The 27,648-nt window shown below is 44.4% G+C and overlaps 1 protein-coding gene across 1 annotated transcript in view; it reads right to left on the bottom strand.

Moving 5' to 3' along the window:
• The window catches only part of TRPC5 (transient receptor potential cation channel subfamily C member 5), a 59,573-nt gene that overhangs the window by 2,244 nt on the left and 29,681 nt on the right, over positions 1 to 27,648 (bottom strand). The window contains exons 4-8 of the mRNA XM_010126879.2: positions 24,560 to 24,699; positions 20,654 to 20,976; positions 16,081 to 16,276; positions 1,087 to 1,293; positions 874 to 915 (exon numbers count right to left, since the gene is read on the bottom strand). Coding sequence (XP_010125181.1) covers positions 874 to 915; positions 1,087 to 1,293; positions 16,081 to 16,276; positions 20,654 to 20,976; positions 24,560 to 24,699 — 908 coding nt within the window. The remainder of the gene's footprint in view (positions 1 to 873; positions 916 to 1,086; positions 1,294 to 16,080; positions 16,277 to 20,653; positions 20,977 to 24,559; positions 24,700 to 27,648) is intronic.

Raw genomic sequence — 27,648 nt, 5'->3', positions numbered from 1 at the left:
CCTTCATTTCCCCCATTTCCTACATAGGGGTAACAGGTCTGAGCAACAGCAAGCACAAAGATGGTCTCTGCACCAAGGTTTTACTGGGAGGTTTTTTTAGGGATCCCACTGCTGGTAACCGTAAGCTGTGCTGTGAAGTCAGAAAGTACCAAATGTCTGCTGTCAAAGGTGACTAATTACGTTAACATCAACTTCAGATAAAAATACTCTTCAAAAAGCATGAGATGTCTTAAGTAAGACAAATTACTAATGGCTTTTAACAGTATAGCCACCTAATATTCTGGAGATTTTTTTTTCTTTCCAGCATGCTGGCATAATACATCACACTGAATTCAATTACCAAAGCTGGTTTAATACAGTTTCATTTTTGTAGGTTCACTTTAATGAGTACTTGATGACAGGCAGGCTGAGAATAAACAAAACCAGCAGAATTCAACAAAAGAACCATTCTGCTTTCCTGAGCTGTCCAAACCAAAAGAAAATCCCAACCACTGTATAAGTTAGGGATGCTTTACAAAAAGGAGCAGGAGAGAAACAATTCAAGAGTGTGTAAAAATGCTGCAGAAACAGTTTTATTCGGGATGGCATGACTGCCTGGTCCCTCTGATGGCAATGGGGATGTCACCTTTGACTTCAGCAGCCAGACTGAACCTGGCAAGTTTTCCACTACTTCAGGAGGGGCCAAAGGCTAGGAGTGATTTACTGAACCATCCCACCTCTAACGAGGAAATGTCTGAATCCATGATAAGCAAAATCCTCTTACAGTACTACACTTAGAAGAATACATTCTAGAAACAAGCAAGAATCGAGGTGTTAGGAAATGAGCAGGAAGAAGAAACAGCAAGTAAAACCTTTATGTACTCAAGAGTTTACCTGGTAATGTTGATTCTGAATCAGGTTGTCAGCGTGCCGTTCCTGGAAAGAGAAAAGCACAGATGTGTTACCTGTCTTTAGAGCTCCTGATGGCTCTCAGCAGGTTATGATCCAGCAAACTTTCTACTGCACCAGCAGAGCAGTGGCCCTGGTGATCCTAGACATGCACAAGCACCTCGAAAAAAAGAAGTATAAAACCATGCAGCTCCTTACTGTGAATGTTTTGAGGTTTTCATGCCTCTTCTGTTCGTTGTCAGAGTCATTGCCTGGGCACAGCTGATTGTGAATCCACTTGCAAAGGTACCAGACTGACTTGGGACTTGGGATGATGTTAAACGGAGGGGGCAGAGTGGCACCTTCATCGAAGTAACTCATCCAGAGCTTCGTCCGTGCAAACTTCCACTCAATATCCGCGTGGTCCTATGACAGAAGGAAACAGACCATCAGAAGCTTCAGGCAGGCTTTCCTGGAGGAAATGCCCACAAGTGAGGAGGCTACATGAGCAAGAAAGGATTTCTCCAGCTCCAGGCAAAGCAGCATCGCTTCTTCCATCTCCCTCGCTGGGGTGCACTTACAAAAAATCAGTGTGAAGTGTAGCTAGACTGTAAAAATACCAAGCACTGAGAAATGAGATGATGGCAATGTTCAGCAAAAAGAATTTCACATGCTAAAGCTCGGCTTCGTCCTTTAGAGGTTGTGCGTATTAGTTTGCCAATACAAGAAGCAAGAAAACACATTTCTTCTTTCGCTTTTTGCTAGCACTTTTATTACCACAAAACATTATTTCTCATTTCCAAATCCAATAAATTCTCACATTCTTCCCTGGAAAAGGATCTTTCATAGTGTTTTGTGATTTGTTTGTTTTTATAGCATCCATTAATTCAGCTCTTACAAGGCAGTGACACATTTTATGCATGCTGTATTTTAAATCTTGCCTCTGCATTATCCTTACACAAAACAGGAGATATTTTACTGTTTGTGGGGGTTTTTTTACATTTATATTATCACCATGCTAGCTTGCTGTGCTCTAGTGTTTGGCATCCCAACAAAGTAAAGGTGGAAAGTGAACGGCATCATTTTACAGCTGCGCAGACAGGCTCATGGTCCGTACGGTCCCCAGGAAAGGAATACTGAGTCTATGCAAGACGCTGACCTTGCGGACTGGAAAACCACAATCCCCAAATCAAGCTACTTGCTGCAGTCTAGTCAGTGGAGTCAACTGGCTGGTTATGACATTTTAGATGTTCAGCATTTCTGTGAACAGTACCTGATGTGAGATTAAACCGAAGCCCTGATGATGTACCCTAAGTAACAGCGCAAGGTAGGAGAAAAGGCCAACGCAGGATTTTAAGTTTCTGAGGAGATTTCAACCAGGTTGGAACAAGGGCTCTTGAGTGAGGGATGCTGGGCTGCAGCTCTCAGAAACAAGCACTGAAGTGTAGGACAGGAAGTTTAATAAAATATGGCTGAACATCATGCCCAAAAAAATTATTACACTGGCTCTCCAGCTATGCTCCAGTGCTCTGACATGGGTAAAACATGCTCACTTTTTGACAGTGAGGTACGGCTGAACTCCCTTTCAGTAGTGTATTCAAATTATGTGCAGCTCCCAATTTAGAACAAGTGCCTCAGCGGCCCAGGCGCACATTAGTCTCTGCAGATGGTCTGAATCAGCCCAGAACACTGCTGTCCCCTGAAAAATTACGGAAAAGCTGTTGTCAAGCTGTAGGTAGACTCAGAGAAGCAGCCTGCTGTGCCTCTTTTTGCCTCATATCTTGTCAGACCCCATAAGCAGGGACGCTGCAGCATCACCATGAAGCTTTAGAAGCTGGTGCTGGTGGAAATGATGTTCTGGGTAGTAAACAATGCAGTTTGCAGCAGTAGAAATAATTGCCACCAAAAAAACCCCCAACCAACCCAATCATTTGTCTCTATCTGCAGGCTGCAGCAAGCTCAGCAGAGCTGGAGGAGAGCAGGATAAGCTGGTGCCACAAAGCTGCTGTTCCTCCTTCCCAGACTCTGGGTTAGTGCTTGGAGGTCCACCACCAGCCCACAGGATGACTCCTGCCTAAGAACTGCTCAGAGTTGAAGGCAGAGCTGTCCCAGCCAGAAGCAAGGCTGGCTCGTGCCCATCTGTCTACCTGAACATTTCCCTTCTGAGCAACTGCAGCTGAAACAGTCTTCAGAAGAATGGCCAGCATCACAGGGCAGGTGAGCCGAGGGGCCGCCGGGGAGGGCAGGAGATCAAAGCTCTCAGCAGAGAAGGGGCCTGAGCTGCAGCTTTCTGTGCTCCACCCGGACACGGTGACTACCAGGGAAAACCCATGGTGGCCGCATCCTGAAAGGCTGCAGACAGGAGATGCGTTGCTGGTTCAAGCATCTACAGCGTTTGTAGGGGAACAGCTGCACAAGGCAAGCATTGAGTTACTCAGCGCTGCTGCGAGTAAGCCTTTCTCACGGTGTACAGGAGCTACGGACACCTGGCAACACTGATAGCACTGTCTGGGCCAGCTGGAGAGCTCTGGGTAAGGCAGCAGCTGAGGGAGAGTGCAGAGACTGCTATTTTGGATAGAGACATGTATATTTTAAGTTCTTTGTCAATACAGAAGTAGATGTAAACATCCTGTTGAGGAGTCAGAAGGGAGAAGGTTATAAATCCAACCTTCCCTTCAACCAAGGTCCATCAAAGCTCCAGTGTCAGTGGTGGGGTGGGATCAGGTGTGCTGACCTGGCAACAATTTCCTTCAGCACGTTTCCTTCTGCACAGAGTGTTTTCTTTTTGTTCTTTCATGTTAAAACAGCTTAAGGGGACTACCTGGGCTTGACTAGGGGCTGAGTGCAGGTGCGGGGCAGCGCGGTGAAACGTATCGGGAGTTTCTCGTTGAGGAAGTTTTGTGGTCGGACTGAACAAATCCCTGTTGATCCAAACGTGTCTGTGGGTGAGGCTGGTGGACGCTGGCTTCAGCCGCACCTGCGCTTCTTCTGCGCAGTCTCAGTCAACAAGTGCAGTATAACCCCTCTTAAAAGACAGACACTCTGTATAAAGCTCAAAGTATCTTTTATTTCTCTTTCTCTCTCTTTTCTGCTGCCGTGAATTCCTCAGGGTCTACAAACTCAGCCTCAGTTATTCACCTTGAAGTTTTGAGAACCTGAGCAAAATCAGATGAGAGCTCCTGGCAGCAGTTTTGTGTTGGAAAGATATAGCAAAGAGACATTTCAATTTCACTGAGAATGTCTTTGTGTGCCAGGAACCCGCCATTTTCTTGGTTAGAGCTCTCTTTAGTGCTGTAAGCGGTGAAATCTGAACACAAAACGGCAGCTTTCCTAACTCTCCTCCCTGTGTTGAGTACCAAGAGTACCGTGCTTCAGCAGTCATTCAATACTCGATGCAAACCTGAAGCGGTAGTGAGCTACAGCCAGTGCATCAGTCATTCTGCTGGCTGTGGATGTGGCCCAGCAGCCCACCAGACGCACAAAGCTACGCTGCTGGAGAAGCCCAGGCCTCCTGATGGAAGGTTCAGAGCTCTCTGACAGAGATGGGTCACAGGAGATGGCGTGTTGGAGCCAGCTCCCAGGGACAGCCAGCACGGACGCAACCCTGGGATGCTTCAGTAGAAGTGGGGTTCCTAAGAGAGAGGCCAGGAGCGCTGGCAGAGAGCACGCACCGAGGGGAGCTCAACAGCGCAAGATGTGCCCTGCAGTGCTCTGCCGTGGTGAGGAGCTTCGAGCAGATCCGCTGCGCAGCGAGGACAGGGTCCTCACAGACTTGTGCTGTCTCATACAATGTTCTCAGATGACAACTTTTTGGTAAGGTTTATAATAAGCCAAAGAAACATTTCCATCAGCTTTGCAAGTGTGACCTTGTTGCTTTAGGAATTTAAATCCAGGTTTGGATTTCACCGTCCTCTCTTTGAGCTTCTGTCGCTCTTGCCCTTGTTCTTGTCACCATTTTCTTTTAAGTGCTGCTCATCATTTCAGCTACAAAACACTCTGCTTCTGAAGAGGGCTGAGTCCTCGAGCTGAAAGAACACATGAACTCAAAGAAACCAGCACTCGGCTTCTCTGTGAGAAAAAAAACCCTGTATCGCTTACTATTACAATGCGAATGTGTCATACTGGCCACATAATCCTCTTGCAAATTTCTGCCATTTGAAGTGAGAATTAATCTCCCATAAAGATTTCCCTGTGGGATCGCTGAAACCATCTTACTGTAGCAGTTGTGAGGATTTTCTAATTCAGTCAAAGTTATGTATTCACAGATGTGCCAGATTTTAAATCATTACCTGCTACACTAATTATCCAGGATAATTCAAGCATTAATCTCCATCTTTATCTCTGTGTAGAAAATCTGTTGTTTACATTTTGTGAAATGCTTTCTATAAAGATTTCCATCACCATCTCCTTGCTGGGCCATATGGTTTGGATTGTACTTTGCCAAACAACGGCCGGCTTCTCAGCTGGTACTGACCCAGCCAGCAGCGCCCCAGCAACGGAAGACCGTTTCGGTTCTCTGTATGAGATGGCTACCACTGCTGCAGCCTCTCAGCCTCTTCAGGTGTTCAGCACTTCAGCTCCTTTGTGGCTGGAAAGCTGATGGAGGAAACCACTGGCGCTTTTAAGTTAGCACACAGGAGCTGAAGCACAGGGCTGAGATGATGGTAACGCTCAGCAGCCAGGCACTCCGAGGTCTTCAAACTTTTCCACTGTAAATCAACCACAAGATAATCGGTTCCTGAAGCTCCTCTATGCCACAGAGAGGTGCACAAAGGCCTCTGCCCCTTCCTCTAAGAAGTTTGTTCCTGGGATGCAAATCCTCCCCAGGCCCATTTGGAAAGAATAATGTGCAAAGATACCTGGCGTCTTTCTAGCTGGCACAAAAAGGGCCGTGTGTGCCTTTCTGGTGTTTTATTACACAACAGTCAGTGGGCTAAGCTGGAAACCAGGCTGCTGCCTGTCAGCTGCAGACAGAGATGGCTGGACAGTGCCCTCAGGACCAGGCTGTCTGGCTGTGGCTGAGCACCTCAGAAGGAGGCACAGGAAGCTTTCCTGTTGAGCCAGGAATGCTGGCAGAAGCCGGCGTGATTTCTGCATCAGGAATAGCGGGACTGCTCTGCTGCTGACCCGGGAGGAGCCAGCAGCAGCCCCACAAGATTAGGAGGTGCCCAAGCTGTGGTATTTTCCTCTAGGAAGGATGGAGGAGATGCAGCGTCAGGTTTGAAGGGTGCTTGCTGACATATCTTCTTTGCAGCCAATTCAGTAAGGAGGCTTGTTCCCTGAGAGGCACAGGAACTTCAAAGGTGCTTTTTTGCTGTGTAATTAGCTGTGCTGCGACGTGTAGGAGAAGTCATTAAACTCTATTTAGTATATTTTATCTCACGTGCCTCTGTATTGCTCTTTGCTAAACCCAGAGCAGAAAACAGCACAGAAAATGTACCACCGATGCCTTTCAAGCAGGCTAGCACAAGAAATATCCCCTTGTGTGTCCTGAAGAGAAAGCAGTGCAGAAAGAGGGTGAGGAGAAAGTTAATCTTTACAGAACCCGACACAGACAGCTCTTGTGCCATTTCAAAGCTGTTAATTTTGTAATATGTGTTGGGCAAACTGGTAATAACGTCACCAGAGCTTGGGAGTTTAATGACAAGCTCAGAGAAGCAAGCAGCAAAAATTCAAGCAGGCTTTTTGAGGTAAGTGATGCTTAATATTTTTCAAAGAAAAATACGTCAAAGAAAGAAAAAAAAGTCTATGAGAAAAAGCAGAGACCTACAAAGGCAATTAATGCATAGGTAATTCAGCTGCAGCTGACAACAAATGACTTTGCTTTCAAAGCTGGGGATGACATACTGAAGGATAAGAACTTAATAGGATCAATCTCAAAAATAATACAAGAAAAATTACTAAAGGAGGACAATCTAGCATTAGAAAAAGGAATTAGAACAGTTAGGGAATGAGACGGGCAGAGAAGAGATGAAAGTACTGCCTAGCACAAAATCACACGCTGCACTGGGTAAAGCAAACGCCGTCCTGACCAGCAACCAGACGTTTGCACCAGGGAAGCGGCAGTGGCTGCACGCCAACCACACGCGGCTTTGAAGAGGAGCCTGTGGCAATGCCCTGGGGAGAACAAGCCCAGGGCAGATACAAACCAGCACATACAAAGCGAAGGAGCGCCCAGATGTGAGGGAAAACATGCCCGGAGAGCTGCAAGGCGAACCCCGTACACGAGCACACAACGGGCAAGGGCAGCGCACAGGAAGGGAGACCTGCTCCACCAAGGATGCAGGGCATCTTCTGGCTCCAGCACAGAAAAGGAAAAGGACGTTCATGAAGCATAAGCAGGTCCTGGAGAAATACTCATACACATACACCGGCAGTGGGTTACAAGAGAAGGGAATTCTAGGGCCACGGTACAGAGCACAAGAGAGAAAAAACCCCAAATCTAAATTTTTACCTAGCAGGTATTTCAGATAAGCCATCAACAGGATTGCGAGCCTTAAAAACTTTGAAAGCTGGATGAAGATCCCACTCATAGCAGAGCCCATGAAAGAACACACTGCAAGAGGGGAAGTTAGGAAAAGCTTCCTTAACTTTGCAGTGTCCCAGGTCCATCCCTTCAAACAGATGAAGGGAATGGCCAGTTCGGTGTCAACAAGACATACAGCATGGCGACTGCGTTGTACGGTAAGATGGATAAAGGACTCCATCTTCGGAGAACAGCCAAAGAGGCATGGAAATGATGGAAATGGGGTAGGTCACTGGTTGCAATGGAGAAGAAAACCACTGGTGGCTTCTGAATACACAAGGTTAAGGGAAGAGCAGGGGCAGTCACCCCTCAGTGACACCACAGCAGACCTGCTGGATGAGCTGTTGTGGTGGCCATCGCTTCCCCAGGACGGACCTCCATCCGCGAGCTGGCTGATTTTCCCAGCTCTGGGGGTCAGTTTGTTTGTAATGGAAAATGCATGCTTTAGCATCTCTGCTATTTATATCTTCCATGTGCAGAACATATTCATAATTGAGATTTTTACTACAGCTTGCGATGTGCTACACTCCACAATGTATTTAGGTTATAGATATCAATTACCTTTCATCTCCCACCAGCACACTGGATGGAAACAACGACAGCTAATGAGAAGGCCAGGGAATATTATATTTGAGAAGGCGCAGAACTGTGGATTGTGCTGGTTTTAGTGCAGTTAAATTATCTGAACTGACACCTTTTTTTTTCCTTCAGTCGTATTCCAGTAAAGAGCAGTTTTTATTTTAATAGTCAAATAAACCAGAGCATAGGAAGGTCATGCCGGCAAACAGTTCTCTAAAAAAGCCTCAGCAGGAAGAAACAATGAGGAGGGGATCACTAAGGCTTTGTTCTTCCTGCCATCCATTCTCTCTCCTTTATCACTGCCTGATAAGAGTCTCTCTTCAGGCTGAAAGTCAGAGAGAGAAGGTGTATCTGTGCTGATAATGTTAAATACCTCCAGCCAGGTCAAAATCGAGTCATTCACACGTGCCCGTAGAGAAAGGCTGGGCTGAGAAGGTAGTCTAACCCAGAGAGCTTAAGTGTTGATGCCTCTGTTAGTCCCATGGCAAAAAAAAAAAGAATTTCATTTCTACTTGCACTATTTCCAGAATATTATCTTTGATTTTTTTTTCTGCATAGCTGGTCAGCCTGGGATTTGACTCTTCCAAGGAAGAAGAAATGCCTTGAAATTTCTTGCTGGACTGGTGGGAGCCAGATACAAATGAGAATCAGGTACTTCTCTGTACCTCTATTTATTTATTTATTGGTTGGTTGTTTTTTTCCTCCCACGCCCCAAAAGAAACTAGTCCCATGAAAGAAAATCCCAGTTCCAGATCCCAGGATCCACTCTGTGCCATTGTAAGGATGTGATTTCAGCTGGGAAATGTGATGTCAGCTGTGACAAAGGTATTTAAAGGTCTAACTATTTATTTCACGTGTTACTTAGGGCCAATTGTAACTTTTAGATCTGACCTCTGACTATGAATAATCACAAATGATGTGATGGTCTTTGCCACTGACTCCTATGCTACAAAAAAAAATGTTTACCAGAACATCTGATCACACTGAGCTGACGGGAAGGGTAGTAACACTGTAAATTCAGTACTGGTCTGACTCCAGGAGCTGTGTTAATGTGTTACAACCCTTTTATGTTCATACATACGCAGCCCTTATATCCCTTCCTCAAGGAACCGAAATAATTCCAAAATCATTCCAGAACTTCCATAACTAAGCAATGAAACCATGTACATGTATTCAAGTACCAAATGCTTTTGTATTTTGCTCTTTTTTGACTGGTCGTAAACTGCCTTTCCTCCGCGAAGGAGTCCGTAAAGGTCACAGCACCAGTGGGAGCAGCAGGTGCCCGGCACCTCTGGAAGTCAGTCTGCTTAGCTGCCAAACATTGAAAAAATGGCTCAAAAAAGAAAAATCCTAGCTGAACATCCCAATAATTTAAATATATCCTTGAGCCAAAGGAAAGGGAATCATTACAAATGTATGAGATCGCTCAAAGGGAATCTTGAGTTGTGCAGAGAGCACCGATTCAGGACACGAAGCCCTCGTTTCTTCTCCAGATTCTGAAAGCAGGGTCTGCAGCTCCGGAGCTGCGGGGGACCGGCCCGAGAACAGAAATGCAGCTGAGGAGCCGCAGCACAGGTTATTAGACATCTTCCATTTAATTGGATGGAGTCGTATGTATCTGGTTTCACCTACATAATCAGCATCATCTTATTTCCTGGATTGCAGCGTGTTGAAAACTAAATCTCTGAAGTGCTGGCATCTAAAAAGTCACGTTTCAGAAGATTCTTCATATAGCTGTTCCCATTGCTCAATGTCAGGTGAAAGCTCTTCCCAAATAAATACTTTTTAGTTTTTCACTGTTTTTTTTCCTCAGTAATGTTTTTCCTTTATCTTTCGCTCTTCCTCTTTTCTTCTGCCTTTTTAACAGAAGTCCCCTCGACGCAGAAGCAGAAGATAATCCTAATTGAGCTTGTCAGGCCTAAATAAAAGATGGGATAATGCAAGGGGCTGCAACCTGTGTGGTTCCATCTGGATACTTCAACTTCTATCATGCAGCAAGAGCAAACCTTGCTGTGCTGCTTCGTACGTAACGAGCAGAGCATTATTGACCTGTCATGTGGGGCACTGGTGTGTTAACTGGTGTGTTAACCACACCAAAGAAAATAGAACCCACCCATATAAACGCCAGCAAATTCCTGTAATATCTTAAATCAGCCAGGGTCACATACAGATTGCAAGCTCATCTTGTTTTTTACTAAATGTAATGTTTCTGCTCCTCTGAATAAGTCCCAGAGTGGTTTGGCCATGGTGGTACACAGGGTCAGATAAATATCTGGGTTTTCAAAGGTGAACAACAACAGAAAGGATTAACTTTCTGGTCCTGCTGACAATACTTGTATGGGCAGGGGTTTGCAGGATTGGGCCCCAGCATGGAGAATTAGCTTTGTCCAGTCTAGCAACAGAAGAAAGATGCAGCGTGTGAAGTCAAAGCACATCGAGTCCTTCCATTTAGAGGCTCTGCAAACACCAGATGAATATTAACAACTTGATTCAAGTCCACGGGTTATATGTAATTAGGCCAAAGCCAGCAAGAAGACAAACAGTTCTACACCTTCAAATGAATACTTTAGTTTGCTAACAAAAAGCAATTAAGCTGCCTGCCAGTCTAGAGTGAGGCTGCAGGGCTCATTTCACACGCAGGGCTCTCGCTGTATGGCAGCATCACGGCACGCCGCTGCTGCAACATATTTCCCTTCCCTTGCAAAGAAAAATCTGCTGAGAGTCCCCCACATCCAGTCACAGGCTGCAGAGAGAGCACCCAGCCTTGGGAGTCAATCCCACTCCTCTAAAGATGTGCTGCAGCCACCCAGGAGGGAACCAGAGAGCAGGTGGGCCAGCATCCCTCTGGATGGGGGGATTTACCAGGAATCTGCCTGCCCAAATGGCACAAAAGGAGTCAGTTCAGGAGAATCTGCTATGTCAATTAATTATTACTGATGATACGGATGAGGTTTGGGAGCACAGTAATTGAGATTTGGGTAATTACAGCTGCATCGTATAATGAAGAAAAGACTTGAGCGTGTTTCCTGCACGCAGGACACGGGGCCTGCACGTGGGCAGTGATCAGCAGGATGTGTGTGCTGGGCAGCGGGAGCCCCTGAGGGCCAGCAAACTGGGGGACACGCAGTGGTATTTCATTCAGCTGGCAAGCCGAAGAAGAGCCATTTAATCCCCTTTCTAGACTCTAGTTGTTTTGCTGCACCATAAAAACCTTCAAGAGACATTAATCCCAGCTCATATTGGCAACAAGAGTATAACAAGAGCATAATTTCATTTCCTGCAGTATGACACAGTTAAAAAACAAACATATCTCAATTTCTCCTCAGAAATTCAAATTAATGGGTCTAAAATGGGGCTTGTGAGATGAACGCTTCCTGATGCTTTACAATAGCTTAGATTTAAGTCTGGGCTTTGGAGCTGGCATTACCTCTATAAGGAGACAGTCCACCACCCCAAAACCTGCCACGTGCAGGGACTATCCAGCTGTGTGTCTTGAAGTTTAAGTTTATTGATTTGTAAAATTCTTCCTTAGCAAAACCACCAAGTAATAACCATGCAGGTCATGCAAGCAGAGGAGGTGCAAGATTTTTTCTGACAGTCCTAAGGGTCATAGATCACAGCGGGGAAGAGAATTTCTGCTGCTGTTGCGAATTAAACTGGGTAGCAATTACTGCCGTGGTGCTGGGGGAGTTCAATTGGTGCAGAAAACTAGAGGAATTCTTATTCTTTGTAGATCAAGAAAAGTTTGATACTACTTCCTGGGGGAAACCCAAAGTCATCTTGGAAACAATGTAATAGGGAGCTGAAAACTCTTTATATTCCTCTGTGTTTTAAGCTCTCTCCTCTGCAAAAAGGCAGAAAATGCCATGCACAACATCACTGCACTTAAAGTCAAAAATTTCTGAACTCATTTTTAGCTGCATATACAGCTGTTTACTGTACAGCTTTTGTTTTGCTATGCAAAATATTTATAATTTTCCTTCTTATCCTCCACAATATGTGCTAATCCAGTCTATTTCATTCCATCATTTAAAACTGCACTCCTAGCTTGGTGTCCAATGCCCCAATTTTTCCAATCCAAATACTGGCAGCTACGTTTCAATTTGGTCATACACTCTACTCGCAGAGACGCGCTTAAAAAAAATTAAACATGCATCTGTCTGAGATGAACTAGCTTGAAATAGCAGACATACAACCCAACAGGAGGACACAAAATACAATACACAAAACAATTTTGTAACTTCAGTACATACTGCTAGAGCGAAGTCGTGATTCCAACATCACCCGTACACCGTGTATCACACACTTGAAGCCTTCGCTTTCATGCACAGTGGTTAAGAGGTAATTTTTCTCAGGCCTACTTTGGTGTGATGCTATCCCTGAAGTATTAAGCATCATTGTACTTTCCTAAAACATCTGAAAGCTGCAAGTGCTTCCATCTCTCCTTAATAAGTCAGTGGGATGCCTAGCGCTGCCGTGTGCCACTTATCGCTCTAACTCACCTGGAACTCAGATTACGAGTTCACGGCCCTACGGTTTTTCTCCCGCAGACTGGTCTTGGCTGCTGTTCTTCCATTGATATTGCTTCTTATTGCTCCTGCAGCTGCCAAGCCGGAACCGTTGGTACAGTTCCAGTGACTAATTCCTGCATGACTTCCCAGAATATCACGGGTGTGTCCATAAGGAACGTGCTTTCAGAAAATATGCATAGATTGCTAATTCCCTGCAAAATGTACCTGCACCCTAGGACCTCCAGTAACACCCACTATCACGTTGTTTTGAAAAAATTACAAAGTGGCAGAACGATTGTGTAACTTCAGGTGCAGCCAAGTGGCAATCCGATGAGAAAGAGCCTATCCCATGAAGGGCCCTCGTTAGCCTCCCTGTTACTTTCTGTCACTTACAAACGATGGAGCCACCTGGCTACTCTCAGATAAATTCCATTGTTCTTCCTCTTGTCATCATGACATCCTCCTCTTCTATTCATCAGGTGATGGTATTTCTGTCACATCTGGGAAAGTACTGAGAGGAGAACCGGCAGTGCGTAACATCCAGTTGCATTCTGTGCTGCTTCTATAGAAAATTCTGATCTCCACACACTGAAACACTGCAAAGCAAATGGAAATTTGGGGGGCATTTGGATTTTGTTTGCTTTGTCGGTGAAAAATAGTGTCTGTCAACCAGCTCTTTGACAATGGTTTGGCAAAAGAGAAAAATGGGCTGTATGAAAAAAAAATCAACATTGAAACTGCTTCAGGCTACACCTAGAAAAATGTATTTATTGAAGTCTGAAATAGCTTAGTAAAAAACCAAACAAAATTATAGCAGAAAAATTCTTCCTTCTGTGAGTCAGGAATCACTCAAAGCTGTGTGGAGTTTTAGTCTTCGCTTACCTTGCCCTGTCTTCCACAGACCCCCTGTGGTTTCATGCCGTGTGCCTGCAGTGCTTAATTAACCGCCAAGCCCTAACCCCCATACCAGGGAGACGGCGAGGAGCGACAAAAGAGCAGCCTGGATTCTCCTTTTGCTAACCTCACGTCAGAAATCCATGTATGTAGGAGACAACAGAGAAAAGCTAACCTGAAAAATATCTGCTACAAAAGCATTAACATATTTGTCCCTGGAACAAAGAAGGGGAGAAAGACTGTTTGCATTGCAGCAGTGCCACTGGCTCATTAACAAGTGGAATTAATTAAGATGTCCTGACCACTCCACTGCAGGGAAATCAACAAGCAGCGATGCACTCTCTTCCCTGATGCTTAGCTCATTTTATTTCTCTGCAGAGCCCTGCACATGGCACAAGATTTCCTACTGACGTATTGGAGAAGACGACCTCCACACCACTCCAAGGGCTGCTTGGTCCTTTCCCTCCTCCCTCCCTGGAATGCTGTCACTCCATGTGTATTCCATGGAATATAAATACCAGGAAGAAATGTCCAGTTTAGCAACCAGTCTACTGTGATTCAGAAAGGGGCAGACCTGATTACAGGAGGTTAAAAAATGACCTACAGTCATAAAGCTCAGCCTTTATTAATGAGTTGTTTTCTTCAGGGAAGAGATTAATTGAGATTTGCCCTTAGAAGACACATGAAGAAAACTTGTCCCTGAGACAATGCTGTGAGCGTGCCGAAATACTAGCTTCAAAAAACAAGCTGCATGCCCCGCACGAGGAAAGGCTGGAAGTGACTGCCTCTTGCCTTCCCGAGAAATGTCACTGCTCTCACTAGCAATTGCAATATGACAGCTTAAGTGGCAAAGAAATATCCTGTAGCATTTCCACTGTCACTCTTCTGAGCAGGGGGCTCATGCGGCACGCTGAATTGCCTGTTACGCGTAGATTATCTGGTGAGTTCAGTCCTTCACCCTCAAGTCTCTCACAGGCATACTTTCTGATGGGGCAATTCACTGCTCCCAGCTGCTCCAGATATAAAAACATTACCACAACGCTCCACTCTGGACCACTCACCTCAGTTAATTGTTATGATGGGTCTCTCTAAGTCACATGGGACTGTTCGTAATGTGTCACTGCATGACTCCAATTACTCAGGGAAAAGCATGATGAGTGGTTTGTATCCCAGTGAATAGCAAATACTGCTATTCTTGGGCTTTGTGTCAGTGTCAAGCCTATTTGATGACCAGAAAGGAAGGGGAATGGGAGAAAATGGCCAAGGAGAGTATCTTTGTTTTCTGCCCGTCATTCCAGTCTCCCTGGAATGTGAGGAGCAGCACTGAACAAAGAGAAAGCACTGAAACAGACTGATAAAGCAGCAGTGATGCTTTTGTGATAAGCTGCTTTTCTGCTCGTTTGGAAGGTCAGTGGTCCAGTTTTTCTCATACTTTTTAACGTGATAAACATCAGATGACCAAAAGTATCACCGATTTGATGTGTCTGTGCCCAGCTGGACTAGATAGCTAAATCTGGGAGCCACTTGAGTCAGCAGATATCAACAGCAGTTGTGGAAACTGTTCAAGCAGACAACTCCATACTCTCCTCTGTCTGCTTAGTCAGGAAAGGAGCTCACCCATACATTTCCCCAGAGATTTGTCCAGGAAGTTGGAAACAGAAACAGTAGGAGAGCTGATGTTGGTTCTTTATCTTCTATCTTCTAGAGTAAATCCAAGAGTCATCCAAAGCAGAAAAGAAATTCTCTACTCTGCCTGTACTTCTGAGTGACCAGCTGCAGACACAAATGACCTTCCTGTTCCTGTGGACAGATGATGTGACACTTCACCACCTCACCATCTCTGAACTACCATGTTCGGCATCAGAACCGGAAAGTAAGTGCCCACTGGTTTACCTTAAGTACTATGCACACACGGTTTAGCTTCCTCCCATCCTGTTTCTGTGTAGTTTACCTGAAGAGCCTTAAAATGCAGAGCCATGCTGCTTTAGTTTTCAATCTGTTGACAAATTTAATCATCGATGTACAGATTGGCTTTTAGATACACAGAATGAGGTTACAGTAGAGACCGGTTTTGAGCATTCAGACGAAGAGAAGGTTACGTTTGAAACTGGCTCTACAGCCAAGTGGCAGCCCTGAGGTGCCTCAGGTCAGATCCATCCTGCACTGAGGTTACGCAGGAAGCCTACAGGTCTGCAGAGTGAGCTACCAGGAGACTGGCTGCTGTTACAGGTGGAAATGATCTAATTTAACTGGGAAGTCTACGGAATAAGACTGGGCTCCTGACACACATGGTTTCAAATGAGAAAATAGTAATAGAACAGAGGTAAAAAAAATATACAACACCCCCCTGAAGTGAAAAACAAACATCAGGAAGCAGTGGGAAGGCTTCCCTTTTACATACCCTCTCTGCTACAGAGTAAATCAGTTGCTAATGACAAGGTGCTTAGTGAGGTTACTCTACAGGAGAAGACCAGGGCAGATCTCGGCTGATAAGCCTTTTCCAGCTAAGAAGCATTACAAACAGAGCAAAACCTCCTCCGCAAGCGTGATTCAGGCTAGTGAGCAGAAATCCCAACTATCTACTGTCAAAAACTGGGGGCAGCAGTCTCCAGCATCCCAGAAGATACACACTTGCTGTAAGCTAAACAGGTGAGGCACGCAGAGAAAAATAAAAGCAAAAAGGGAGAGAACGAGGTGACTTACGGCAATGAGCTGGTAGGAGTTGTTCATCATGGCTATGAGCATGTTCAGCAGCACAACAAGGGAGATGACATTGTAGGTCCCAAACATAGTGGCCCCAACAAATTCTGTGAACTCATGTCTGGCTTTCACGTTGGTGACGTAGAGATTCAGCAGACCGAACACAGACCAGAAGAGTGACTGGAGGGTCTCGAAAAGTCTGCAAATGAAACCGATTTTCACTTAGCAACCTGGCTCTGGGGAATGAGAAATAATGCCCAGTTCGAGCAGTGTTCAGGTGGGGAACACACAGACATGTGAGAGTTTTGTCACATCAACATTGGCTACCTGTTTGAGAGCCCTGTTCACATCCTTGTGAGATCCAACAAGCCTAACTGCCCTGAAGGCACCCCAGGTTCCCTTTCCCACTCTACACACATGCAAAGAACAGTTACAATATATTCCCTCTAATTAAAACTGCCGTGCTGTGATACTGCCGTCATCTACAGATATAAACTCTCCTGTTTAATCAGTTCCTGCCTCATTAAAATCTCTGCAGACTAAATGTTCAGGGAACCCAGGCCATGACCACAGTGGTTAAATAGCGCGCAACGAGGCATTGCGAGGTAGGAGATGCGGGAAATCAGGCTCACTTGCACCTTTGCGCTGATATAGGCTGAGAGCTTGCAATTACTTCAGCTGCAAGTGAGCCAGGCCAGCGTGCCAGGACCCCGGCTGTCAGCAATGCTGGTTGCTGTGGCTTGTTTGTGCAGCAGCTCCCACCCACCCCAGTGCAGTGCCCTCAACAGCGTGCAGCAACAACTGATCAGTAATGACTCAGATGAAAGGGAGTCATCACATTAATTCGGCTCGAGAGGTTTTCTTTTTTTTGAAGTCTTGCTTCCACAGATGAACTAGACCTGACCTCGCTGTGCTTTACGGCTGATGAGATCATTCCAGGTCTGGGTTGGCTTCAGCCAGAGACAAGTGACCTTTCGCAATCACGTCAAATACATAATCAGCAATCTAAATAATTGCTCTATTTGGGCATCTTTGTTTTGGCTTTCCAAAATATGATATTTATATCATCAAAATATGACATTTATATGCCTGTTTTAGAGTTTCCATTTTGGCCTGAGGTTAGCAGATATTTTCAAATGCTCCTACTAGAAAAATCAATACAAATAATTCAGATACTTACTTGACATACCAGAAATCTGTTCACCCAGCTTCTCCAGGCATCTGTTCTACATGTACCCCTGTGCTTTACATGGGGATTTAGTTTCTTTATATTTTGAGGACATACCTAGTGTTTTTCACTGGCCAAAAGTATAGAGACTCTTCACAGCAAGAACCCTTTCTCCCAGAAGTCAGGCTGTTTTTTAGGTTTATTAAATAAGTGAGGTGGTAGAATAAGGATTAACCAAAGAATGCTAAGCATTCTTCTAATAAAATGGTGGAGTGCCAGCTATCTTTTAACTTAACTCTCCGCAGCAGAAGTACAGCTTAGGCTGTAGGCTCAGGGGAGACAGAGGTTCCTGTCATGAAACTGAAATCAGTCTGAGAAGTGATCAGCGCATTGCTCTGAATTCATAGTACTAACCACGAGTATAATCTGGGCCCAGATTAAGGCCAGTATATTTACACGTGGCCATGTAGTCTCCCTTGAAAAAGACAGCAACTGTCTTCTGCAACTTTGCATAGAAGTAAGCTTAGTTACTCTCTCCTCGGTGTTTACTGACAGGCCAGAACCACACTCTCTTTTCACAGTAAGTGTTTCAGGTGGGGCTCACCCTACTTTGGAGAAGCAGCTATAAAAAAAAGAATTTTGGAAATTGTGGTTGAGAGACTAACCCTCCTGCTGGGTTTATTCTGGATGTTAACCAAACAGGAGAAATCTCAGAGCTCCACCCCACTCCACGGCAGCTTAGAGAGAGCAAGTGACCCCTCTGCCACAGGAGCCCTCCCGACCTCCTGCAGTCCCTGGAGAAACAGCCGCAGTGACCAGCACGACCCTTCAGGGAGAATGCCACAGCAGGCAGCGCGGTGTGACTTCCTCCACCCCTTCGTCTTCTTCCTCTCTTCTCCCTCCTTCAGTTGCCAGAACCACAGCAATAAACATATTTTCAAAGTGTCTGCCTAAGCGGTAGGCACTCTGCTTTCTAAAGGGATGGTGAGGCCAAAGCATAAAACCTTAAATTATTCATGCCTTCACCTCATTGCTGTCACAAAGGGATATTACTTTTCCATGATCTGTGTTTGCGATGCAGAAAATTTCCTCACCAAGAAAATATTAAACCCATCCTTTGGGAGTAATAGGAAATAATGCACCAGTAAATAGGTGTCACATTTTAAACAAGCTGTTCAAACATGAGCGGCGTCCCGCTTTCCCTTCCCTTACAAAATTAGATCTCATTGTGCGATTGCCTAGAAATGCTGGTAGGAATCAAAGGGGACTGATTGAAAGCTTTTTACATTTATTCTTCCATTAGGCATGAACTATGAGCAAACTTGCGGTAACAGCAGCCCTGCCTTGAATTCACTCCAGCCACGCTCGCTCTCCCCGGCCCAAGAATATAATTTTCTGTTGCGCAGGTTGCTCGTTCTTCGCCAGCCACCCATGCTGTGCCTCTGCTCAAGGGCCAAATGTCAGCTTCTACCGGGGGTGTTAATAACAACTATTTAAACTTTTAAGAACACGTTAAATAAATTTCTTAAGCAAGTCTCAAACAAAAAGTAACTGCAGAGCATTCTGTCCCCTGCCAGGAGACCTCAGCCCTAATGGATCCCCTCCCAGCGCTGTTTTGTTTTAAACAAACCTCTGCCACAAAGGCTGAGCCCCCTCAATTTCCTTTCTGTGCTGCATTCTCCTTGGCAGGGGGTTTAAACTGAATGTTAGGGTGGGAGAAATTGTGGCCTGTATTTAAGCTATCTGCACGCTTTCTGTTAAGCGGCTCTGTATCATTTCCAGTTCTCAGGATATTACACCTTCTTTACAGAATTTAGGATCTTTTTTCTTTCCCTGTTGACCCAACGCTCTTTTTCTTTAGTCCAAGCCTGCTGTTGTTTTCTCCACTAACCTGCTGACAGTGAAATCTGTAAAACAACTGGTTTGCAATGGGGACAGGTCCAACCCAGAATGCAGAACTGAATACATCTGTTACCCTAGCCCCGTGGACAGGCAGGCTCTAGTCCTGAACTTCGTGGGTTTGACCTGTTGTGAGCTCGAAGTTGCCACTTTATAATAAACACTGTGCTTGCCAAACACTTCTCCCTCCAGCTGCTGGCGAGGATGAAGGAATGGTATTTGTTATTTAATTCCTTTGCAAGGGCAACACAACACGCTCTGGGCCATGCGAAGCAATTAAAATAGAAAAAAGACTGAAGTCTTTAATTCTGTTTTTCATTAGCACAGTGCAGTTCCATTCACTTCCTCCAGATATAGATGGGTTTAGTAAGAAAATTAATCAAGCCTACGGTGTTCCCGCTCCAGAATTGAAAATGGCATCACATCTGCTCTACCAGGTCATGATGCTCTTGCAAGGCTGGACTCCATCCCATGGAAATCCTCCGCTTCTTCTAAGGAGGGAGCCCGCAGGACAATGTTGGAGCCTCTCCTCTTCCAACCTCATCGTGTGGCCCCAGCCATCATCTGCTTCTGATAACAGTGCCAATATGTCACAAATCCTTTCTTGACCTCAAGCCTTCAGCTGAGGAAGGGTGGAGAATTATTGGGCATGATGACAAGTTTTATTTAATTCAGGATAAAGTGGTGGACAACAGTTGTGTTTTGCTTGTTTGCAGGGCGTAGGCCTTTTTCTAGACCGTGCTTTATTTACCTCTCTTCCCATTGTGCTTTAAGTACTGTGCAAGCAGTGAGAACAATCGGGTGGAGGCTGATTATTATAATTATTTCCACTATTAGTAATTAAAATAAATACATCAGAAAGACAATTCATGTTATTTTTCAGCATGTGCTATCTCTTTCAGCCCTGCCAGCTGTCATCACAGCAATTTCCATGCCAACATCTCAGTAAAGTACCAGCATTTCCAGCAAAAAGGATTTTGCTGGGATTTTAGTCTCACCCCACTGCAAGGAAATCAGAGAAGCCTGCAACATCATGTGTGCATAAAAATGGCCTAGGTGAGACTGTTGTTGTTGCTGTATCACATTATTTATTAATACCTTCTTTGCATAGATTTATCCCTTGTTTTCTACATTTTGTTTAGCTGCCCCTCCTTTCCTCAGGATCAGATAAAACAATTATTATGGCAAAAGGATACTTGCTTTCTCAGATATACTGAAATTGTATGTAGCCAGAATAAAATTTAAGTCGCAGGACTCTTTGGTCCAGAACTAAAACGATTGCCTCCCACTTCCAGACCTAAGTATGAGTCTTTCTGACAGCAAAGCTCAGCAGAATGTCTGCCCCAGTTAACTCACACCTTTCCTGCACAGTTAACCAGCTCAGCTGGTATTTGTGAATGAATAAATAAAGGCACTTTTCACTGCAGTGCCAGACAACAGGCAAAGGCAGGTAAGACAGGGCACAGTGGAAGTCAACCTTAAAAACAGACCAAAAAAAGGATGTCTTACGTGGAGAAGGCATTGTTCTGTTTCTCACACCGGATCCCCTTGCAGTTGTTGGGTTCCTCCGAGGCACTGGTCTCATAATAAAAATAAAGCTGGTTCAGTCCATTGGCAAAAGCCAGAAGCACCAGACAGTAGATAAAAAGGAATTTAAGGATGTCTAGCAGCATGCGTCCCAGAGAAATCTGCAGGGGTCCCAGGTGTGAATTTGCTGTAAACAGGGATATGAGACGCAAGGAACTTAAAATGTTGGATATTGCAAAGAGGGCTTCTGCAATGAGAGTCGGGTGCCACATTTCCCATTCCTCCCTCGGACGAGAACCATTATACTGAAAGAAATAACAAGGGTATAAAAGTGAGTTATGTTGTAATTACTCTGATATAACTCAAAAAGTCACACCTGCTGATGCAAATGCTTCACACGTGAATAGTAACCAGGTACTGGTGACACGAGGAGCACTTCTAAACTCTTAAGTCTCAGCTACTGTCAGACCAACATGCAGGATTCAGGATTGAAGCTGACTTGATCAAAAAAAAGTGTCAACAGCCCAGAACCAAAATGCTTTCTTCATATTAATCTTCTTGTTAGTTAATTTGTCATGGCAATTTTAGGAGAGTCGCTAAAGCGGAGGTCATAATTACAGCTCAAACACCGGATACATTTGAGTGCATCAATTATAACATTAACTTGGTTTGCAATGTAACTGTAAAAAGCAGAAGCACAGACGCAAATAGGTAACGCAAAAGAGCTGGTTGTGGAAATGTAACTGCTCTGGCTTACCTGCACTGGCACAACAGAACAGAGCCAAAGAAAACTTAGCATCAAGGAATAATTGTCCTTTTAGCATTCATCTCTGCTCATTTAGCATGTATAAAAAGACAAAAATTAACTTAGAGAAACAGAGCTAATAGTGTAGCTGGCGTGTTTAGGACTCCTAAAATAGTTTTTGTACCTGTTAAAAGGAAATTGTATCAATATCACACTGACAGATGAGTTTGCAGGGACTTTCTATTTCAATCTGAAGGTCCAATACACGAGCTTACGATTTTTTCAAGGGCACAGCTAAAAGCAAATTGGTATTTTGAACTATTCCTCTGTATGAAGGAGCTGAGACATGATACAAAGGCATTTCAGCATGACCTCTGAATGCTTCTGACATTTCCAAACTGTTCTTTATTCCATGAACATCATGGCCTGAGCCTGTTAACGTGACTTGAAGACAGGTCTTAAAATGTTTACAAACAGGCAGACAGGTTAACTTTTTGCCGACATCCAGCAGTGGGGGCGGATGGTTGTGATGGGAAAGCCTCCCCCTGCCTAGAAAGCAGATTTGCACGGTTGTTCGCGATTCTCTTTTGCGTGCTGGCCGGACATGGCTGCCCAGGAGCTCTTTGCTGGGGTTTAGCACAGACTGCATGTAAAGGAATGTGAAAAGGTCGTCTTCATCTCACATCTAGCTTTAAAGCTAGATGTTAAGGTCATATTTTGGCCCTTTACAAACTGACAGTACATCCTTGCCTGGGAAACGGTAGTCTCTTCAGAGCAGCCCAGCACCACAGGTAGTAGAGAAACGGGAGGTTTCAGAGGGATCTTATGAAGCTGGCTATCTGGGGGGCTGGAGGTGTTTGGGTTAGGCATCCGAAGACGAAACACAGCAGAGATGTGTACAGAACAGTACAAACAAGTTAGGCCAGGCAGTCACATTTACTCTTCCTCCTGACATGATAATTCAATGCAGCAAATGAAAACTGATTAAGGAAGTATTTTTACCCTATAATTAGCCTGAAGATTTCATTGGTATTGGACAATATTAAGGCCAGGTCTTGGAACCAGTCAAATCAACAGAAAAAATCTCCACGTAAAAACAAGGATGGAAAACATTAGTGCCAGTAAGCAATTTATTTTTCTGGTATTTCTCAGAAATCTGTATGTCCATGTAATCCTTTGAAGTTCTAAGAAGTGTTAGAATACGGTGTATCGGCACATATACCAGCCTGTACAGCTCGGGGCTGTTCTATAAATAACAAAAACCTTTGCAAATCACGTTGCAAAAGATTTTGAAGCCATTATCAACATTACAAATCCTCATGCTTAAGAGCATACTGCAACCTCTGAGTGATATGAGTCAAAGAGACTTCTGTGAGCACGCTGCTTCAGAACTACTCCTGTGCACGGTTTTATGTACCTCTCAGGATTGTCTGACACTGGTCCTCGTCAGGAGCAGACCTTAGATCAGCCGGGTTTAATCCGAGTGGGTCTGATCTGTGCGCAACACTGATACATTCCTGTAAGCTTTCTTTTGTTTGCTGGCATGGAGGTCTTTGTAGTTGGCCTACGTTTCTGTAGTTCTTACAGAGAACACAAACAAAGCTGTACTTCCTTTGTACTCGTGGTTTGGCTATGAATTTAAACCTCAGTGTGTGACTGTACAAATCTGTGGATGCCCAGCTCTTCTAGTAATTTGTGTGTGAGGAAGAGAAATAACGAGGTTGTTAACATTTTAAGATTTGTTCGTGAATCTTGCGATTTCCAGCATATATTTTTTTGAATGCTCACTGTTTAAAGACCAACCTTTCAAGTCTCTAATTTCCTCACTGGTTCTGAATGTTGGGAGAAAAGAGAAGTAATCTGTTCCTGCTTTGATGTTGTTACAGAGCTGCCTCTTCAGGGAGCAGCAACTATCTTAAAGCTTTTCCCGTAGAAAAACTACCTCACCGCTATGCAGCTTTCTGGATTTTAAAAAGGCCCCATAGCAGGACTGATTGCTGAAGAGTTTTTTATAAAAGCCTTGCCATTTTGGCATGAGTGAGCTTTGTGAAATTTTCTCCTGTTTTCCTCTCTGCCAGCGTACATGCTTGGGTGGGACTGAACAAGGTTGCTTTGGGAAAGTGCTCGTCCTGGTTATTAGGAGCTGGGCTAAAAATAGTAGTGCCCTTCTACCGGGGCAAAACCAACAGAGCAGCACAGCAAAACTAGAAGGGGTGTAAGTGGCCAAGGAGCAGACTCTGGTTACTTGAGTTAGACTGTAGTAATTACATTAACTGTAGTGAAGTTGCTGCTGGGTCATACCAAGGAAAGAACTGGGCCAAGCACGCAGCTCCAACTGAAGTCAGAGAGAGCCGCCGCATAAGGAAGTTTGCAGGAGGCCATTTGTGCCTTGGCTGTGTCTTTGAAAGAGAGACACAGAAGGAAAGCGCTTCAGGCCATCCTCTGGCTTCAAAACATGCACACGCTAACTTGGAGCATCAGAAGCTTATAAATGTGGAAGGTGCTTTTGAGGATGAGCTCCGATGTGCATTCTTCCTCTAAATGGAACATGACAGTGAAGAATCTACACAGTGTTAAAACTCCAGCATGCTCCTTTGTCATTTCCTTGCCTACAGTTTAAATATTGAAGAGACTAAGTTGACTCCTTTATATCAGATGGAAGCCTCCTACTAGCAGGCTTGCTTTTCTTAGTAGACTTTTCACAAACTTCTGATTAGTAATCTATAGATCTGTAGGACTACAGATTATAAATCTTGGCTGTAGATAACCCTATTCTTGTTTTTCCTGTACTGTTTTATTTAAAAATCATGTTTTCACTATGCCTAGCACTGCTGAAAGAGGCCCAGTGACAGTACGGAAAACAAAATGTATCTTTGGCAACTGAGTAGCAACAGTATGAACAGCAAATGGGGAATCTTCTACCCAACGCCTGAACAATCTACTTGAGTCTTAATGGAAGAGTCAGGATGAGAAGGAGAATCATTCTCCAAACAAATTTGTAAGCTTTCCAGGTGAATTTTCAAAACTGGGCTGCTTGAAAAGCAGCTATTCTCTTTGATCTGTAATTTTGATTGACAGTTTCTACCCTGTGTACCACGGTTCTCACACGCAAGTTACAAATTCTCTCTCCCAAGTTACTGTACCTTGACGTAGGCAACAATTTTAAGGGAGATAGTTGCAAGATAGAGGGAGTTCATTGCAAAATCCATCAGATTCCACCAGTCATGTACGTACTCATTGAATCCACCATCCCACATTTCCTTGATTTCTCCCCAGATAAAACCTGTAGAAAGAGAGTTCATTGTCAGGATGAGGTATCATTTACCATTAAAGCACTGTGTGTATCTGAGGTAATAGAAGACAGTTCTAAATTAACAGCTTGGAGAAAATGTCTCATCCCTCCTGTCTTCTACAGGATAATAATACTGTTGATTATGAGACATTTTACAGCTCTGTGGGGAATATAGTGTAGAGATATGAAAAAGACCAATCCTATCCAGGGCTCCAGATACCCACACAAGGAGACTGCTGGAAACATATGTTAGTTATAACCAGTACAAGTGGATTGGCTCAGCTGAAATTTGTTCTACATGAATGAACTATTTAAGCAACTGTATTTGCTATAGTTTCTAATAGATTGTCTTCTGCTCTCATAGAAACTGTAAGTAATTCATTGCTCAGCTGGATAGTACAGATTTTTTCCTGACTTTCTCTGCAGAACATGCAGCTAGTACGAGCTTCTGCGTGCCAGTACATTTCCTCCCTGACCTGGAAATATCGCACCAAAGAAAGGAGAAGTGAATTCATTCTCTATGCTCAGTCACCGTATTTATGCATCTTGCTGCACAAAAAGCCCATGGGGAGTATTTGTGAAAAAAAGGTAGGACTCAGCATGGAAAAGGGCACTGCAGCCTGGCACCACGTCTCTCAGCAATGACTCACCTAACGTCAAACATGGCTATGGGTTTTGCGAGGTGAATATTTGTTCCCGAGGATATGGCCAGAGCCCATCATCTCAACTCTGAAATGCCTCCTGGTAATAATTGTCGGCACTTGCTAAGCTTCACTATACCTCCTTGCAGCTGGAGGGGTGAGGGGCAGCTTCTGAAGTTCTTTACCAGACTGCTAAACTCCCCTGGCATACAATTCTAATTTCAAGTAACTTATACGTCCTTTATTGTAGAACTGTTTAGGTATTTTTAGAGCCCAAGTGCCATTAAAAAGCAAAGGGCAGCTAGGCTCCTTCATCACCTACATGCTTCTGAGAATGTCTTTAGAGCCCCCAGCTATTTTGAATTATCCAGTTTACTCCATTATCCTTAAATGAAGACCTGAAACATGTGTGAAAAGAAAAAAAAAACCCCAAAATACAACTTCAGGTGCATTATCAATATAGTTACCCACACTGCTACCCATACCTAACCACAGGATGCTGCAGTGGTCACTGAAATGCTACTTGCGACTCAAGTTTTAGGACCTGAAAGTTCAGCCTGAAGAGCTGATGATGTTGAAAGGAACTGCTGCAAACATCCAGATATCAATCTTCGCTCTTCAGCTGCCAGCCGGCAGGTCAATGGTCAGGCAAGCACAATGTCAAGGCCAATAATGTAATTTTATTACAGCTGCCTCCAAATCTTTGCATGCACACAAAATCATAAAATAAATCAATGGAGAGGAGCCTGTTGAAGAACTCATATATTGTATTAATAGTGAGTTATCACTGCTGGTTACTATAGTTACAGCAATGCTGTGTGTGCCTGTTCTCTCTCTCCTTTTATAGTGGAAGATACTTCTTAAATAATAATGTTTAATCTGGTGAAACTGTTCTAATTTATCCATTTAATAAACAGTCTCACAATATCCCTATTTATCTGAAACAAAGGAACTCAAAAAGAAAAGCAGACAGCTGGAAGAGGTGATTTTGAAAGGGTTTTTTAAATGGATTATCCTTCTTTCATCTGCAAATCAATTTTGCTGAAATGCCTACCATTTCCCTCAATTTTAACCGTGAAGTTAAGGATAAAGTGCAGAGATCACCTGAGCTCAGAAAAGACATTTAACCTTCTCAGCTTATTCTGAAGTTTTACTAACACATGCATTTCAGTGCCGTAAATCAGTTTAATAAGATAACGAGGCTTGAGTTACCATTTGTAAGTTGTGGTAGAGCTATGCAAGCAGCAAAGTGCCCTGAGTCACAATGGGAAGTGTGATTTGTGAGCATGTTTGCAACTCTTACTTTCTTTCCTCGTTTTCCATCAGCAATTTTAGGTTTGGCACAGGGAACAGCTTGGTTTGTTCAGCACAGAACCAGCAGCCTGATCCAGAGCCACCACAGAAACGAGGAGCTGGGACCCGGTCTTACCAGGAGAGGGGCCAGCAGGCATAGGAAAGCAGAGGTGGAAGCACTGAAGAGTCGTAAGGTGAGTTCCAGAGATTGAGGTTTGTGAGATGTGTCCTCACAAAGCGTCAGCGTGGCTTTCCAGGCCACTGACCCCTACAAGAGAGTCGCAATTCACTGTTACCTGACCTCTGGGTTTTTGCACTGAAATGACCTGGGCTGAACGGACAGAGGCTGGAGGAAAGCTAGAAAGGTGTGGAAACCATTGCCCGTGAGCAGGCCTCCGAGTAACACACCAGCTCAGAGTAGTACTGCACATTAATGGCACAGCAAGGGAGATGGGAGCTTAATTAGAGGAGAGATCATGCCTCTAATGAGTCCACAGATTTGCACTTGCTGTTGTGCTGGAGCTGAGTTTGAAAGGGCAAATACTTCTCGCTCATCAAAAACATATCCAGCTATGCTCCTCTGCTCTTCTCCCTCAGCGGCTCTATCTGCCTTCTCCCATCCCATCTCACTACCTCACCCGTACATCCTGCCCTCAGGAATACAGCACCTCCTTTTCTTCACAGTTGTGGCTGCCCAAGCCAGACCAAATGATAATAATTCTGATAATAAATACTGATAATATTTCTGATAATAATTCTGATAATAAATACTCCCTCCTGCTGCTTATATTAGAGAGCTCAGTGTTGATTTGGACAGTGTTTATCAGCACAGAGGCATAAGGCAGAGTGAGATTTATCTTCCCTTTGCTGCTTTCCTGTGGGCTATTTGGGAGCCTGGGAGCCCAGGAATAAACCGGCCTGGTACCCGCACGCTGGCTCTGGGAGCAGACCAGTGAGAGGGCGAAAGCAGAGACGTGCTCTTGGCACTGCCTTCTGCGGTGTACCA

This window comes from Chlamydotis macqueenii, chromosome 11, assembly GCF_036417535.1.
Source record: "Chlamydotis macqueenii isolate bChlMac1 chromosome 11, bChlMac1.mat, whole genome shotgun sequence".
NCBI classification, from domain to species: domain Eukaryota; kingdom Metazoa; phylum Chordata; class Aves; order Otidiformes; family Otididae; genus Chlamydotis; species Chlamydotis macqueenii.
The sequence above is the reverse complement of the archived record's forward strand: the minus strand, read 5'-3'. Positions and strand labels throughout refer to the sequence as shown.